At 42.7% G+C, this 19,286-nt stretch overlaps 1 protein-coding gene across 2 annotated transcripts in view; it reads left to right on the top strand.

Moving 5' to 3' along the window:
* EGFLAM (EGF like, fibronectin type III and laminin G domains) overlaps positions 1-19,286 on the top strand; it is a 639,867-nt gene that overhangs the window by 511,662 nt on the left and 108,919 nt on the right. For both annotated transcript variants that reach the window (XM_086960551.1, XM_086960552.1), the window contains exon 11: positions 7,896-7,996. In XM_086960551.1, coding sequence (XP_086816677.1) covers positions 7,896-7,996 — 101 coding nt within the window. The remainder of the gene's footprint in view (positions 1-7,895; positions 7,997-19,286) is intronic.

Consider the following 19,286-nt stretch of genomic DNA (forward strand, 5'->3'; position numbering starts at 1 on the left):
GTAGCATTAGAAGAGAGAATACAGGTTAAAAATATGATGCAATACACAAATATACAATAGGTGGTATAATGGAAGCACAAAACAGTTCAGAGGTAGCGATGGTGGTTTCACACAGGGGTAACAGGGTTAGCACAATTCTATCCAGAGGTGACAATGTTCAAGCTCATTGGGTGCTGGGGGGACCTGAATTCAAGGACTTTGATCGTTTAGTAGGTAGGGTTTAGGTATTTGTTGAGAAAAAGTAGTTTTAGGTTTTTCCTGAAGTGTAGGAAACATTGAGTGGTACGAAGATCCTGTGGCAGGGCATTCCAAATTCTAAGTGCATTCACAGAGAACAAACGTGCGAGTGATTTTTCATTCTTTAATTTGGGTGGAATTAGGAGTAGGGTGTTAGAGCTTGGCAAAGTTTTCTTTCAGCCAGCTTTTGATAGTTTGTTTGCAAGGTAGATAGATTTTTCAGTGAAGAGAGCCTTATGGGTTAATATACTTCTTGCTTCAATTGGTAACCAGTTGAGGTTTTTTTTAGAGTGGGGGTGATGTGGTCAAAGTAGCTCTCCCCATAGAGGAGTCTAGTCGCTGCATTGAGTGCAGCATTCATAGGGATAGGGTAGGTTTTGGGGAACCAGTGATCGTGGCATTACTGTAGTCTAGCTTGGAGACAGCCGCGGGCCGTGGAGGGAGTTACGGTGGGGCAGGGAGGCGGGGAGGGGGAGGGGCAGGGTGGAGAGGGCTAAAAACCGGCATATGGATAATTACAGGTAAGTAAACAATTTAAATAATAAAACGAATTTCGTAGCGCGCACTGCATGGCAAAATGCGATGCAGTGCTCGCTACGAAATTCGTTTTATTATTTAAATTGTTTACTTACCTGTAATTATCCATATGCCGGTTTTTAGCCCTCTCCACCCTGCCCCTCCCCCTCCCCGCCTCCCTGCCCCACCGTAACTCCCTCCACGGCCCGCGGCTGCTTGGAGAGGACTAGGGATGCCACTACAGTCTTTAAATCTCCCTGGGGAATGAAGGGTTTGATTGTCCTTTTAGGAGTTTCAACGAGAATAGGGCACTTTATGTTGAGGCATTGATGTGGTCTTTCATGTTCAGGTTTTGTCTAGTGTAATCCCAAGAGGTTTTATGGAGTTCGAGAGAGAAAGTTTGCAGTTTAATGCAGTTAGGTTGTCCAGCCAGTTGTAGACGGGAAGCAACTTCCCTTTAGGTTGGATGAGGGGGAGTTCAATTTTTTGTGAATTAAGTTTTAGGTGGGTGATAGTTTAGTCAGCCAGGATTGTACCATTCTTGGAGTGTGATTTAGGGTTTGGATGTCTTTGGATGATGAGATTTTAACATAAAGTTAGGTGTCATCTGTATAGAGGTGGTAGGCAACTTTGGCTTGATTCAGGATTGCTGCAAGGGCTTCCATATAGAGGTTGAACAGGGTAGGGGATACGATTGATTCTTGGGGTACTCCTTGTGGGATTAAGATTGCTGGTTAGGTAGAATTATTTAGTTTGAATACGAGGGATCATTGGTTTAGGTATGATGTGAACCACTGAAGGACAGTACCATCAATGCCTGCACATTGACAGAGGGTTTGTAGGATAATGTTGTGGTTGTCTGTATCAAAGGCCACGGAGAGGTCCAGAAGGATTAGGATGCATGCCTGTCCATTGCCCCCAGATCTGTGTAGGTCCTCCACGATATTGAGGATTGCAGTCTCTATACAACTTCCTCTCCTGAACCCAGATTGAAAGGAGTCGTGCAGGTTGAATTTTTCAATATGGTTGTTGAGTTGTGAGAGCACACATAAAGAAAGAGGTTAGTTATTGTTCTGTAATTGTGAATAATGTTTGTGTCGGCGTCTGTTTTTTTGATGAGGGGGTGACTTGGTTGAGTTTAAGAGAGGTTGGCTTAGAGCCACTAGAAAGGAAGGAGCAAGTGATTTTGGACCTTATTCTGGCAATGATTTGCATGAGATTTTTGACTAGTGAGGAGGGGACAGTGTCTGGGAGAGGTGAAGTCGGCTTAATACATGCAAGTATTTTGATGTATTTTTCTTCCAAGACATTATCAAATTTTGTCCAGGATGTATTGTTGTTTGGTCGTATAAGGTTGAGGTTGGTGCTCTGATTCACTGAGGAGGTGAGTGTGGGAGGAACGTCAGTTGTTGGGAGTGTGGCAGTGAGGCAGCCATCTTTGATAGACGTGGGATCTTTGATGCGGAGGGAGGAGGTGGCGCGGTCCACTGAGAGTTTGATGCAAGCAAACTTTTCACTTCATTTGATAGAGTCATAAATAGGATGTTGTGGAAAGTGGAGGTTTGCTGTTTTATGATGGTATAAAGCTCTTCGGGTCAATTTCAGGAGGGATCAAGTTGGGCTCAGAAGAAGGATGATTTTTCTCTGTAGATATGTTTTTTGTATTTTAGGAGTTCAGCAAGGAGGAGAGAAAGATGGGACAGCGAGGAAATTGCTTGTCAGGTTTAGGCTGTGTGTGTTCCCCATACAAGGGGTCTCCAAGAGTTGGCCATGGCATACATGCCTTTAGTCGTATAACTGTGATGAGGTGACAGAGGAATAATTAAATCATTTTATTTTTCTATGCCCACTATATGATGGCAATAAAAAAGATGACTAAATGAAATACTGAAAACGTATTGGGTTTGTGTCCTGTGAACTGGATCACTGTGGAAGTACCGAGCACTACATTTTTGAACTTCAGAAGTCATGTAATCTGGGTAGTTTTATTAGCCTGAAAGAACTGCCATTAAAGGGCCACACATGCATATGGCACTATGTTTAGCCATCTATAGTATGGTCCTGCACCATGTCTGTTGTACCAACATTTTCTCTGCACCTCTAGATGATGCTCATGTTGGCCATCACCTATAACTCCCATTCCTGAGCTTTGCATGCACAGATGGTCAAGTAGGCACAATTAGGCCTCAGTACCTCTCTTTTCTTTCCTTTTCCACAAGAATTACCACAGCTACTGTACTTTGGCGCAATCAGCTCTCAGAAAATATTGAAGAACATATCAATTTCTAACAGAGAAACACATTTAATTATTTGACTACAAACCTAAAACACATCGCAAATGTATGTGTAAAAGTAATACAAGCAGGCAACTTAGATTTGACAACAGGTCTTATTTGCATACTCACCAAAAAGGAAAACAGGATGAAATCTCAGCTTTTCTCACATAAGCAAACTTTGTGGTCCTGGAAAAACACTTTACCTCTTTGTGCCTTAGTTTTCTTAACAGACATATTTAGGAACAGAAGGGATACATTTCTCAGAATGTCTAGTACAAAGAAAAGCCTTACTTGCCTATTTTCCCTTTTTACTATAACTTTGTTCTATACTATTGACTATATACATTTTTTGTATAGGGCACACCAGAAGATACCTTTGTTTCTTGACTGACCAATGGCAGCATTGATTCTTATGAGGTGTAAATTATATATACATTTTTTAGGTCGAGCCTAGATGAAAGCAAAAGCGAAGCTTTTGCTGTCTAGGGCTCGACAACTTATGTTATCACTCTGGGGGGAATGTGGACAGCAGACTGACACGCGCTTCTCCTGCCGGAGATTTGACCTCGTGGGCGCGCTTTGGCGCCTTGGCTGCTTGTTGCGCTTTCATTCATGTGTAACGTGCGCGTGTCAGTTTTGCTTTCATTTATGTGTCATCATAGGGGCTGGCGTCAACAACGCGGAAAAGGCTTGAAGAAAACGTGCTCACACTCTACAGCCCCCGAAGCCACACCTCATGTGAGGATTCCAAGTGCGGCTCGTTTACAAGCGTACTAAATCGCACTGTGCCTGCCTGTACGCCACGTACGCCTGAAGCGTACTCCAGCGCACTGTGTCCCCACCTCCCGGGGCCGCGCCGCACCGCACAAGGGAAGCCGCCCGCTCCGTGCTGCACTGCCATCCCGGGGATCATGCCTGCCTCGGAGCTGAAGCAAGTTTGGGAATCTTTTAGAAATTGTTAAGGTTTGTGTGGGATTTCAATGCCTTCAGAGTGGAGTCTCTCTGACTGTCTCTCGCTGTGAATGGCACTATGGGAACGGCGTTCAGTGCTGGTTCGAAACATGATTGTGGGTGTCAATTTAGAGGGTGTCGTGGAGGACTTTTCCGCAGGGGTCTGACTCGCGCGGTCTCTCTCTGAGGGTCTCTCGCCTTTGATAGTTAAGCAGAAAGTGTTCTACAGTGGGCTGAAACATGACTGGAGGGTTGTTTAGAGGCCAGCCAGTTTGTGTGTGTGTTGGGGGTGGGGGGGAGTCTGATCTCGCTGTCAGAGTGGGGAGTCTCTTGCTGGGGGTCTCTCGCTTGGAGAGTCTCTTGCTTGGGGTGGTTTACTGAGAAGTGGGCTGTCTCTTCGGAGTTAAAAGGTTTGGGAGTTCTGTTAGCAGGGGTGCGTGTTCATACAGGGTAGCAATCATGGGGTGGCTGTGTGTCTCGCGTTCTGTCTTAGGGGGGGGTCTCTTACCTTGAACATCCAAGGCCAGCTTCTTCCAGATGGGGGCGAATTTCTGGCAGTGCCCGCACCAGGACGCGTAGAACTCGGCGAACCAGGCGCTGCTGGAGTTGAGCAGGTGGTGGCGGGCCGAGTCGGAGTCCAGGATGACCAGCGGGTCCTCCCTGGAGTACATGCCGGCCCAGCCAGGGGCCCACAGGGCCCAGAGCAGCCACAGCACACGCATCTCGGGCATCATTCTGCGGGGAGTAGCGCTGCAGGGCCGGCCCGGCTGGGGAGAAGACATAGAGCAGGCGGAGCGTGGGCGGGGCGAGGGAGGACGCGCCCCGGCAGGGACCTGCCGCGAGGAGGGAGAGAGGGCAGAGGAGCGCGAGCCTGAATGACAGGGCGGGGGAGCGCGAACCTGAGTGACAGGCCGCGTTACAGGCTCGGAGGCAGGAGCGCTGGTGGTTGAGGCCAGATGACTAGCACACGGGCACTGGCAAAAAAGTCAAACAAATATAGACAGAGTCAACTGGATGCAAACAAAGTCCATGTTTACTCTACTGCCATCGCCGGGGTGGAAGCGTCAAGGGCTCTGTGGCACTTGTGATACCCGTTTTAAGATCTTTCAAAACAGAAGGGTGCGTGTGGGTTTTTGGGTATTTAAAAATCCCAGGTGAAATCCGACGAACACCTAACCATACTAGACTGAAAGCTCCTGTGCCAAACTTTTTACCAAATAATATATTTATTAGGGTGGTGTAATACCTCAAATACCCCTATTCTCTCCACCCACCCCTCTACACAGGATGCGCCCCTGCAGTTTGGCTACTGGGATTTTTAAAACAACACGTGTAATAGTGAAAAGTAGACTATCCGTCTGAATCTGCGTTGCGCCCAAGTGTCTACATTGACCAATCTAGGTATTCTGAAGCAAGGCTTGACTGAAAGTGACACACCTGACATTAGTTCACTTGAGGTAAAAAGCATTTCGCAATCAGCAAACTATATACTCTTTGGCTTTATGGTTTGATTTGTGTCTGCCAGTTTCTGTGCTGTGGGTTTATTTATCTATGTTTAGCTGGGTCTGGTGGCTTGGTGGACTCGTGCATTCACTGTAGCGACCTGTGTTCGATCTCATGGTCACATGTTCAAATCCTGGTCGGTCTACTCAGCCTTTCATCCTTCTGAGGTCGATAAATTGAGTACTATTGAGTTGGTAAAAATAAGCATCTGTTATTCAGCTCCAAGATACCCTTGGGTGAATGTGTGCTTTTAAAATATACATGTTATGTTAAGTTACCACAGAGAGGCAGACCTCCTGGAACATGCTAAATCGAGTCTATGTTTTTGCTTTTGCATTCTGAGGCCTGTAGATCCTATTATATCATCGTGAGTACAAAAAAGGCAAAGCAAAGAACTTGATTTAATATGCTTAGAAACATGATAGATCAGATGAGGCATTATGTGGCTTTAACGTTTTTCTCCCCGTGATCTGTAAAATTACTGCGCGTTTCAGGCATCCATTCTAGTACACCTTCTTATTTAGGGTTAGCCTAGACAGCAATAGCACGGTCTCGTTGAGAAATTATACACTTTGTGGGGGTACGGCCCGCCCATTGATTTTGTATTTGTTACTTCAATTGTCCTTTAAAAAGGCCTGCTTGCTAGTGTTTAATCTTTCCTTTTTGTCCCTACTTGGTGTCATTTGTTTTCTCCAACAGAGAAGTGGCAAACTACTGGTATTTTTCCACTTTGGTGCTTATCTGTTCGTTTTGTGGCACAATTTTGTTTCTTAGTTTCCTACTCATGTTTGGCAAAGCTTCCCTTTCATTTGCAGAGCATTTTAGCTCAGAGCTTTGCTCTGTTTTTTTGAAAACAGGCCTGTAAATCTTGCTCTTACCTTGTAACATTTGCAGAGCATGCAAAGACCTTTCTATTTCCTCTTCCCTTACCCAGGACATGCTATCACATTTTCACATAAAAACTACTTTTAGCTGATTACATTTAAGTAGATATTTGTTTCCACAATTTGCTCTTTTTAAACATTTTGTTTAGACAATAAACTCTCATGTTTTAGCAATGGGAAAAATGACTGGTAATGAATGTGTTATGCCTGTCTCATTTCATGAAAACTGAATACGACTAAATGCTTCCAAACTTAACGGCCATAGCTTTTTATAAGGCAAGAAACAGGTTTTTGTCCTGTCGATCAGAAAATGGCGCCTCCCGTGTGTAACGTAACTTTATGTTCTTAAGTAACTTATATGACGGTGCCACAGAAAGGAGGAGAACCTCTAACCTCCCATTAGGACCAAGATCCATATATTATTGTTACAACATAGATCTGTGCACACGTCAACTTATGGCAGTATAAATACTGTAAGTAATCACAACATGAAAGCAACACAAATAACATATGCAGCCGAAGCCTCGATGGAAGTGTTTCTTCAAATCTGTTTTATTCACATCGCCCAGCCTGTCTGGGCGATGTGAATTGTGTTGCTTTCATGTTGTGATTACTAAGTCACGTAAATACAACACACATTGCATTACAAATGCTATAGGTGTCACATTTGCGAAAGTTATAACTATTGGCATTGTAAATGAAAAAGCTATTAATTTTGCTATTTTCGAAAACAAAACATAAATAAAAAATGTGTAATTTACAATATTAATAGCTCAAACTTTCCTAATGCGAGACCTATTGCATTGCAAATGCTTGTTCATTTGCGTGTTAAAGGGAACATTATGGGTTGGGGGCAGTGTTGTATGCAGTTGCCTATATCGAAAAAGGGCTGGATTTTAAAAAGGTGCTTGCACATTGTGCCAAAATACCTTGAGACAGCCCCAACAATACCTTGAACAAAGATGCTGAAGAGTTAGTTAGAATTTTACCTAAAAAGACTAGTGCTAGATTAGAGGACAGAACACTAGGTGGTCTTTTAATAAATTATAGCAAACATTATTTTTTTTTTTAGCTCCAAAATAAATTGCTTGCTGCTTTAACAATCCTTTCAATCATCATAGTCTGACATATTGCAGTTTATTAAGTTGCCCACTGAAAGAACATCGTTGCACTTGCAATCTTATATAGTTTTTGTACAGTCAATTATTCCATATGTTTTAATAATATTAAGAATTCTCAATTGTTTGTTTTAACAGCTTGTATAGGCGTTGATCTGATGTGCATAACAAACAAAATAAAACAACGTAATGACTGAATAGGTGCAGATGTTACTATTTATAAGCTTATGCACCGTCAGCAACTCTAATGCATCATTTTCCACATTTCTTTAACCTGTTGACGTGTGATTGTTATTTTTCATCCCCATAACAACCATCCGAGTGCTTTTACAAAGCCTATCAATCCAAAAAGTTACTGTCCTAATGTGTCCTTCACACAGTCACTGTCTTTTCCCTTGTTGCATTGACAGGCTGAAGCCGATGATGGCTTGCTGTTATACTGTGGAGAAAATGAACATGGTCGAGGGGATTTTATGTCACTGGCCTTAATACGACGGAATCTCCAGTTCAGGTAAGGGTTTAACATTTTCTCTCTTTCCATTCTTTGCTGCTGACAAATTCATAAGCCAGGCAAGGCCTCATTCACTGCAATCACCTAGACCCCCACTGCACAAATCATTGTTTATCTGTTGCATGACTGCCTAGTCAAATAAAATAAATACTACAATATAGATATATCACTGGACGAGGAAGACTGAGGAGCACTATTCAGGTAGTAAGCATTGTTGAAACAGTACATACCCACGTTCCTTCTAGAAGTTGACTAGAGCTGTAATTGATGGAGAATGGAGATTAAAATCCTGGCAGTATTTGCATAGAAAGATTTGCTTAAGAGCCTTTTTATCTTGATTCTGGAATATCTAGGTCAGCAGCTACAGCTTTAAAGCTTGTCAATTGTGTTTAAACAAATTAGAGGTAGTGACCTTACCATCACTATCCTTCAATTCCAGTGCTAGTTCATGCCAAGCCAACATGCCTAAGGTCTTGATTATACCGTCATTTGGAAAAGTGTAACAAAAAGTTGTAAATCAGTATCAATATCCCATCTCATAAAATCTTCTCTAATCATCCCCTTCATCTTCAAGATGGCTCATAGTAATTAAGGTCCAGATGTATTTAGAGGTCATTGCAAAATACTGGTCACAATTCGCAACCAGTATTTATGTGAACACTAAAATTATATTGCAAACGAACATATTTAATAATAGATTGGTTGACAAGATAAGGATTGGGGGTGGGTTGCAATAAGAGCTACTTCATCACTATTCATGAGGAAGGTCGCCAATTGCGAGTTTATTCAATTGGATGCTATTACAGGGATGGCGGCCTATTCGGGTCAGTAGACCACCATGTCTGTGATCGCACATAAATACAGTACACTTCTTGTTTTAAATGCAGCCTGGATTCATTGAGGGAAACGGGGAAGCATTGGAAATAAAACTTTTTTTAAGTTTGCTTAAGAGTTGGCAGTTGTCTAGAGCTGTAATTGATGGAGAATGGAGATTCTGTGTCATATAGTACATCTTCAACTGCTTCATTATATCCAGGCTTTTGCCTTGATAGCGCATGACAGTGCACCTGCAAGTGATCTCCTGGCCTACTGTCGAGCGCTTCCCATTCTGTCAATGTTCAATTTTCCATTGTGGCTTCCTACCGGACAAACATTACAGCACACCTTGAAGGTATGTCATCACTTTTATAGAGGCTGTTTTTAAACAGGTACTCACATCATTTGATGACATTTTAACTACTTTCAGACCTGCTGTATTACATTCTTTTTAGAAGGACTAAAAAAATACAATATGCTGTAGGAATTGTACGAGTGGCGGCTTGTGAAATTTGAAATAGGTAGGCGTACTAGCCTGGGGTAACTGCAACAAGGAAAATGGTGCCTCAAGCAAGCACAAATATGCAAACACAAAACATCTCCCAATAGCAAAGTAGACAGTGCAAAGACCAAAAACTGGGCAGCCACAGAAACACAATGATATTAGGAACTAATTGTTAATGCCGGAGACCAGAAGGTTTTGTGCATCAGGAGAAGGTTTGCTGGAAAAGCAGTCTGTTTTCGCACAGAACAAAACAGCAGGGATGCACAGGTCCTGATGGTGGCAAGTACAGTGACCGGCGGAGAACATGTTATAAATAGGTGAAACATTGTGAATGATGTTGCCGACTGCATATCCAAAGTAAGAAACTCATCAATGCCAATAAAAGCATGATTCCGTGTATTGAATGGTAATTAAAAGCTGACACTTCACAGAATATTCTCGTTACCATCATGCCACTAGCAAGTCCATACCTTTGTTCTGCCTTGTTTCAGAATTGCACAACGATCTCCTTCTGTATTTGGAAGCAGAAAAGAGCAAAAACAAAACATTATACCCTATGGCATAAGAGCGAGAGCTGATGTGTTATGTGCTGAAGCACTGGAAATAGTGTTCTTCCAGAGGCACTGGAAGAACACTATTTAAACCCAGGCTGCTTCCCCTCACCACCTCCAGCAGAGCGAAGAGCATATACCTGCATGCAGTGCTAAATTTGTGAAAGAATGAGTAGTGGTGCCAGAAGCCCTGCTCAGAAGCTGAAGACAGGTGCAATTAAACGTTTGCGCACCAAATACCTGCAACTGCAGACACTCCCTGCCTCTTTTTTCTGAACCGCACTTGCGGGTTCGTGTTTTCTGTTTGTGACTGCTTGCTGGTTTGTACCCCTATCTTCCTAATCTATATGTGGGAGACGAAGAATCTGAATGGAAAGTCTTCCAACCGTCAGTATAACTTCATGCAACCAAAGTGAAGTTTCCATTCAGATTCTTCGTCTCCCACAAGCATTCAAATTAAAGTGGAAGACGCTCTGCGACATCTTTTTGCGCAGTAGGTCAATATTTATAAATTATCCATTCTAAACCTTGTGGGCACCAAGACTCCAACCTACTGAAATAATTCAAGCTGAAGATTCCCTGTGATATTTGTTGCACAGGCATCTTCCATCGCCTTTTTAAACATCAATATATTACCTTTGAAGGCTGCAAGACTTCAGCCTACCAGGGTTTTCAAGATATGACTTACATGTCCTGAGGATGGTTTCATCAACTCAAGATTAGAGACCAAAACGTCGACATATACGCTTTGTCTGCTTAATCAACAAATCAACTGTGAACAGGCAGATAAGCGCATACAATTGTTATAAAGAGACTTTGTTTGATTGCTACATCTGAAATATTCTTCCTATAACATTGTTATTTATTCTTTACCCTTGTCTCAAATCGATTTTTGAGTATTAAATACTATATTTTTTCATACACACCTTCTCCTCTCTTCTATATTGGATCACTTGAAGTGACTTATGTATATTGATTGAACATTTGCTGACTGTTGCTTTGCACTATCGGTCTCATGTGTATAGGGCTGCCAAGTATTGTTTGTAATTCTGTTAGAAATATATAATAACAAAATCCCTTGAAGGTACTTATACCCTACCATATCTTTTGCCCAAACCCTCAAGGGTATATTGGGTTGCTCACTCTTTGGTTACTTATTTACAAGGTAGCGTTAAGCCACTAAAAGTGGCTTGATTCTACCTTATAAATAAGGACCCTTTCACGCTATGGTACAATCTTCTAATATGGACACAGGCTTCACATAGAAATACGATTTAATTCTGTGGCTCTCTAGTTAAACACAGACCATTTATTAAGGTGGATTAACTACTAGAGGTTTAATAATGTATTATATTGTATTGCGCACTGAGTAGCACTTTTTTAATTTAGTTTTTATTTAAGCTGACCCTTAATTTATATGTAGCTACCTGATGGTGAAGGACCTAAAAAAATTACAGAATATTTAGTTTTTAGCAAAACCTTTGATCCACGAAGCGCTCACACTCTCAAGGCCCTCCAGCTGCCCCCCAAATATGATTGAAATAAACAAATGCAGCAAACTAATATAACTAGGAGTCTTTTCTTGCTAAAATAGAAGAGTCTGTTTTCATAATGTTAAAAATAAAACCTTTTTTGAAAAATAGTGTGAAAGAAGAATAACGGACGACTTCCTACTCTGGATTCAAAGAAAGCATCCTACTTGGACCTTACAGCTCATCATTAATGACTGTAAATGGTATGTTTTAATGATGATGAATGATGTTCAACAACTTCCAGTTCCAAGCAGCTGTAAAAGCCAATCCATAAGCATCCCATGAAATATAGTATGGTTCTCCTCGGATGCCTTGCACTAAAATTGCAGCCCATGCATTACAGCCATTATACCCAGGGCCACCGGAATTATGTGATTGTGCAACCGCAGCGATTGTCACATAATTATAGATTTGCCACATAATCAATCCTCTGCCGCATAAGCTGCTGATTGTTACAAAGAAATCTGTTTATAGCTCAAGCAGTTCAGTAGTTACTAAAATGCAGCGACACGTGTTGCTGTGCAGTAAGGGCTATTTGCAAAGCTGGACAGTCACCGTTTTGTTGCTTTCTGCCATATTTGGGTGGTAAACTGGTATTTATAAGGTGCAAACACAGATTGACTGTCTCTCTGGAGAAAAACAAGCACATTCATCACTTTAGTTCAGAAAGGTGTTAAAATCCAAATATGTTTTGCCAAAATATGTTTTATTTGTGAAAAAGTATCATTGTGATTTTTTGAATTGTTCTTTTTGGAGACGTTTTGTTTGATGGAGAGTCTCCTTAATGACGGCGTTCGAATTTTAAGCCAAAAGATTCCTTATGAATAAATTCTTACCCTCATCTGCTCAAAGACACTGTTTTCCTACTTCCATTGTACCATCTTTTGTTACTGCTCCTCGTTACCGCTTACTGTGACCCCCTTTATTGTCTGTTCATACCTCTTTTATTGTATTACCCTCCATGTTGCAATTGTCCGTTTGCGCTATATAAATAAATAAATAAATACACTGTGTAGTAAGCCTCTGATACCAATCCACAGTCACCCACAACCATTTGGTTTGCTAAACACTGTTTAATATCGTTCCCCAACATAAAAATGATTTGCCATGGGAATTGGGGAGTTTTATGGTTGTCGAGGATGAATGCACAAGGTTCCAGAAATTTTTGTCAGGAGGGGGTCCTTACGCATTAAGATTTTTGACAGGGGAGGTCTTGGCATCAAAAAGTTTGAAGACCTCTGCTCTAAAGGAATGAAAGGGGGTCCTATGGAACCCCCAGACATCTCCTTGCAGGCGGGTGCAGGCACTCACTGACCCGCCTGCAAGGGGATCTCTAATCTCTTTTAAATGTGCAGGCGAGTTATGTTATATATGTTATGTTATATGCAGTTTTGTAGCGTGCTTAATTACTACCAGAGTATCCTGGCGCAGATAAATGCAAAAGGGCCATAACAAAAAAAAAGAACAGCCTAAAAAGCAAGTTTGAACAGATACGTTTTCAGAGCTTTTTTAAAGAGAGCAAAATTCGAGTTGCCGGCTGCACATAGAAACACAGAGCACCTTCAAACAACTTCCCCATATTTCTCTTGAATGTGCTACCCTGCGGGCAGTGTGAGTTCGCAGCTGCCCGAGGGCAGGAATTCTTCCTGACCTGGGTTCATAACTGAAAGGGCGAAGCCACAACTCCCCATTATAAACGAAGCGCCTTGATTTGCAGTCAGTATATTACAATGACGGTAATGCACTGGTATGGGTTCCTAGCCAAAAGACTGAGATATTAAGTCTATGACACATAATCCACAGCAAGACTAGAAGCATAGAAGGGGAATTTAAGTCTTCAACTGCAACTGTAAGTGATTTTCAGGCCTGACGATAGGCATGCCTCATTCTGTTGTTTTGGATGTTGGTATTTTATTCAGGATCTAAATAAGCTTGCTTGTCTTAAGGGTTGTTATTTCTCATAGAAGTCCCATTAAATATTGGTTCTCATTCTGTGCATAATGTGTTATTCGAATCTCCTTCCTAAATAATGAACACTGATACTCAGTAGCAAATTATTTGGTGATCTGTCCTGTAAAATGCAGTGATTCATTTTAATCTGCCGGCCACATATAGTTACAGTCCTTGACTGGTAAGTTTAATAAAACACCACATGATCTCTCTGGCATATTAGCTGTGATGAAACCATCTACAGTATTTATTTGAACGGTCCATTATATAAAAGGTAATGAGGGACATTTTATTTGGTGTTGATCTTTGGCACTCATTTTTAGATTGTTTCCAATACATTACGTATACTACGTATACTAAGAGTTCAGCGGTTGCTCAGGATTGGATGACTTTGTTGTCTAGTTCACTTACTTGCCTCTGATTCATTAGGTTTCCTTCATATTGTTGGATTGGTTTCATCCAGGAGCCTTCACTCTCTCAGTTTTATGATTGGATTATGTATCCTTCCACTGTTGATGTCATACATTGCTTTGCAATGCCATAGAGGCTCTCCCTCTTTCTCCATGTTCACAATTCCTCTTTCTTCCCACAGCCTCCCCTGATCTAGGATCCTCTTGCCCCCCCAAACTCGCTTATTTTCTTACAATTTAATATTTTTTGCCGCCCAGCACAATTCATTGAAACCAACTACAAGCTTTACATCCGACCCTCTAGAAGTCAGATTTTATTTGAGACCCTTACGGGTGAGTAGTCGCGCTTTAACAAACTCCTGATTGATTGACTCTTATTGGTCTAATTCCCATGGATCCCATTTGAGAATTTACTTTTTTTCTTATTAACGTTGTATCGACTAAAATAGGTGTTGAAACCTCGTTGGACCATGTTGGCCCTGGCCCTTTCTGCAGGGTCACCCTCCTCCTATTTTTGCTGAATTCATTTTTGCTGGCTTTAGGAGTCTGTGAACTTTACCACTCCTAACCAGTTCTAAGGTGCTTGTGCTCCCTCCATATAAAATATGGGAGAATGGCTTATACCCAATTGGAATCTTTAATTTACTGATAAGTCCCTTATAAAATGGTACTACATGTACACAGGGCCTGTAAATGAAATACTACTAGTGGGCCTGCAGCACTGATTGTGCCACCCAATTAAGTAGCCCTATAAGCCTATGTCAAGCCTACCAATTCAGGGCCCATGTGTGCAGTTTAAACTGCCATTTTGACCCAGTCAAATAAACCTTTTGCGTGGAAAATACTTTCATTTTGAATACATATGTCACCTCTAGGGAAGGCCCTGAACAGTCTAGAGGGCAGGGTGCAATGTATTTAATAAGTAGAACATGCACTGGTAGTGAAAAACTCTACAATTCATTTTTCACTACTGCAAGGCCTATATCTCCTATAGGATAACACTGGAGTTGCGTTATAAAATTTTGTAAGCGTAATTTCTAAATGGGAAGCAATAACCAGTTCATGTTCGGCATATCTAGAATTCAAATTTAAAATCCTAACTTATGATGAAGTCGGATTTTAAATTACACTTCCCCTTTATTGCCTTAGCCATTTGGTGCCTGCAACCAGTTTCTGATCACATGATCGGATGTAGTGGCAGTTGGGAGATGTGTATTTCTCCTAGACAGCCACACACAATGGGAGCTTAGGTGTGACTGGAAGGGTCATCACTGGCATGGTGGGAGGGAGGAGTTGGACACAGCCTCACTTATACCTGCCCACACACAAAGGGCTTAATGACCCTACATTGTCACTCCAGCCAGCTTGGAGCAAGGGCAGAGGAGGAAGGATATTCCTTGCACTTCAAAATCAATCACTGTCTAGAAACTTCTCCCACCTTCGAGAACCAGCTGACCAGGGTTTGAAAGACAGACCCCAGACACCACCACTTCAGTACACTTCTGGGCCTGTGGATACTCTGCCCGAGAGAAGGACTGCTGTACTGCTGAAGAACTGCTGGGTGAGAGTATTCTGCTTAATTCAGAAACTCTGTCCATCACCACCCCCTGTTGTTTAATTATTTTGTCCACCATAAGCGTGGAAGGGTATACTCAGACGTGAGTCCCTTGCTCATTGCACCATCAGGATTCCAGACGGCTGAAATGCCAGAAACCGGTCCCCGGAAGCTTGTTTCCTTCCCAGTGAAAGAATTGGCTTGGTAGTTTGGTTTGCCCTGTTCCCAGGATGCACTGGGCCAGGGACTAGGCCAGGGACAGACTAATTTGCATATAGCCAGGTTCTGAGCTGGGATGGTGCAGTGAGCTAAAAAACTGTGTTGGATTAAGCCCTGATCTCTTGACAGGGTGAGAGTATTCTGCTTAATTCAGAAACTCTGTCCATCACCACCCCCTGTTGTTTAATTATTTTGAAGAACTGCTGGACTGCACTCTGTTGGACTTCTACTTTACTGCTCTGACATCCTGCCTGCTGCATTCTTGCCGCCTGGATGAGAAAGACTGGACCTGCATCCCTTGAACACAGACCACAGAGTGACTCCAAGTGCAAGTTGGCTGGATTCCTGATCTGAAGCCTCACAAAATGAACAAGCTTTCAACAATCTTGCATCTGCATGTGGACTCTGCAATCTGTAAGTCTACCCTGCTGAGTTGTGCCACCCCAGTCCTGGACCCTTGGAAGTGGGCCTAAGGTGCTTTGCCAGCCTGTGGATCCAGCAGAACTGATACATCTCTCCTCTGCTGCTTGGCTCAAACCCAAACAAAACTGACACATCACCGCTGCTGAGTGGATTGGATCTGTGGCAATGACTCGCATCACCCCCACAGCCCATATCACCTTCCCAACTGCCACTGCTGATGCATCTCGTCAACTGCAGCTTCGTTGACGATGATGGAATACACATCGCAGCCTTGTAGCTCTTCAGAACTGACAGATCGCCCCAACTGCGCGTCACATCTCCAACACCGAACTTCGCATTGCAAGCCCTATCAATAGGATCATCGACGTTGATGCAACAGGACCTCCCAACTCAGCCTCGCCGCATCTCAGAACCAATGCATTGCCTCGGGTGCGCAATGCACCCAATGATCTGCAGACCAGGATTGAAGATCCTTTTGTTCACACGGCCTAACTGGGTCCCTGTGGCTGGCCCATGCCCCATCAACTTGTGACTATGTCCCTGTCCGGTGCAACCAGATATCCACAGTTGGCGCAATACACCATTTCGGCACTATTTAATTAAAAAACTTTAAGCTTCAAAATCTCAGGTTCTATTGATTGGCTTTTTATAGCTTTTGTCTTGTTTCATTTATTAAAAGTAATTCTATTTTTCTAACTCAGTTGTGGGCTCCTTTTGAGGTGTGGTTTCACTGTGTTAGTGTTTGAAGTGGTGCGCAAATACATTACACAGTGCCTTCAAATTAAGCCTGGCTGCTATGTTCCAAGATACCTTGGGGGAGCACATGTTAATTTGTGGTTTACTTGTGCCTTATCCTGACAAGGATTGTGATTGCTGCTTGACCAGCGCTCAGACCCTAGTCAACCAACAACCCAATTTCTTACAACCACTCCTTTACAGCAATTACAAAAGATTGGTTTAGAAAAAACATCCTAATTTCCAGACAATAGGTGTTCAAAATTTGCAGTACTTAGAAACTCGATAAACTCGATAAAGAATGCCTTAAACAATTATTTCACGGACAATATGAACACATATAACTCATGGGATATGGTCTGGGACATGGCCAAAGCTGTACTGTGAGACAAATTGCTCACCCACACCTCAACATTGACTAGGATTATCAAACAGACAGACAGAAAACTTACCAAGATAATCAACATCCTGTAGAACATATAACAAGCATTGGCATAGCCAATAGATCTCGCCTTTGGGACCTTATAAGTGTTTAGCCATGCAACAGGTGATGTTGTTGCACCAAGGAGATTGTGCTCGATAACTAAACACTTATAAGGTCCCAAAGGCGAGACCTATTGGCTATGCCAATGCTTGTTTAGAATGTGGCTTCTAACACAATGTCAGCAGGATGATTTCCTGTCTGGGACCACCATGCACAGCATGCTTAGCACTGCGGTCTGTCTTTGGAGAAAAGGCACACCAATTGTTCCCATTAAGAAAATAAACCCTGCTTGTGTGGTTTGATATTGGAAAACGAAGAAGATGCTGCCCCACCACCATGGCATAGTGGGCCAGCTGGCGATGTGTGGTTTTAGAAAAAGTGCTCTTGCCTCTTGGCAGAAGCATGTTTTCACACAAAATTCCCACCGACCTGATGGGGACCTCTAGGCTACTCTAGTGGTGTGGGAGAGATCTTGTCTCTGCCACCTAAGCAGGTAAATGGCTTGTCTCGGCTCCAAAGGAAGTCCTAAGAGAGTTAAATTGCTTTGCGTATTCTTAGCCTTTGTGTCATCTTCAGGGTGTTCATTGTGTATTAAAGCATCTGCATTTTGGATTTGGTTGGTAAAGTGTAGGTTTGTAATCTAATCATGGTGAGAGATGGTAGACTTCATGACCTGCTCCAAGCTCCATGAAGTCCACCAAGAATGCGCTACATGTTTAAGAGAAGAAAAAAAAAATTATAGTCAAATGGCTGAGAATTTGAAGTTGTGTGAACATTATTCTCAAAAGTTTGGCTGAAAAAAGCTATGTTGATCAGGTTTACTTACCCCAGTACAAACAAAAAATGCACACACTGCAAATGTAATCAACTGGTGTTTTCGTTCAGTGAAATGGTTGAGGGACCACATCAACATTTTCACAAAAAAACACATTTCGAGAAAATAAGTAATTTCCACTAGCATGGTGCAACCTCATTCTTACAACGATCAGGTGATGCCACATCTGTTCGGTAAAAAGCTGTGCCCCTTGTAATCAGCATGTGTGCGATTTTTATGGAGTTCCCAAAGAATTCCTGAAGTGCTCCTGGACACAATCAGGAGCACTCACTCACAGGCTGACATTTAGTTGTGTGAAATTCACACGTAATGGAAACGTGTGCCTGCTGAACTGTAACAAAAACATTCAATGTCACATTTAACTCTTCTTTTTTGCTTTGGAGAACCCATACATCTAACATTTTATTGAGCAAGGATGTTGCATTTGCATTTCCGTAAACATAGCGCACCTGAGTTCAAGAATACCCACTGATTTACGTGTGTTAAAGGGCCTTATTTATAGTTTGGTGGACGGGTATTTCTCACAAGTGCGACTGATATCCCACTCGCAATCGCGACATGCGTCACATTGCTAAGGAGTAACTTGTCCACCAAAGCCTAGATCAGACCCGTTGTTAGCTCTCCTTGTTCTCTATTGTATCCACCAGGACGCCATGTGTTTCACGAGAGATTGACAAGTGTCTCTTGACCGGAGGTGTGACCATGCACTTACACCAGTGAGATGCTGCATCCGACTGATGTCTCGCATGTAAATATGTCACCCTGTTGAGCCTCGAGCCTCTGAATTCTGATTGCGCAGGATTCCCCACACAGAGCTGCTCAAGAAGAAAGGCTGAGTGATCAACATGAGACCGGGGGTTTATAAACAGATGCATTCTCAGGCTGTGAGGTGGTCACCTTGTGATAAGGAGGGCAGGCAAGGAAAAAAGAGCAGCAGGGCAGAGCAAGGGTAAAGGAAGCAGCGGGCGCCTGAAGAGAAAGGATGGGGTCCGATATTAAAGGGGAAATGTTAGAAAAGGTGGAATCAAGCAGGTACAGTGATAAGGGAAGGAGATTATAAAATGGAGCGGCGGGTAGGGAGGGGCAGAAATGATGACGCAAGATGGCAGAAAGTAGGTGATAAGGAAAGGAGAAAGAGATGACGAGAGAAGGATAACCAGGGAGTGGTGCGTGCCTGCAAGCGCATGCTTCACTTTTCAAGCACTGCACACGTGCTTGGGGTGCGCCGCTGCTCGCTCCTGCAAGGTGGATGCCGCCACAAGCACGAGTGCAATG

Source organism: Lissotriton vulgaris, chromosome 3_1 (genome assembly GCF_964263255.1).
Source record: "Lissotriton vulgaris chromosome 3_1, aLisVul1.2, whole genome shotgun sequence".
Taxonomy (NCBI): Eukaryota; Metazoa; Chordata; class Amphibia; order Caudata; family Salamandridae; genus Lissotriton; species Lissotriton vulgaris.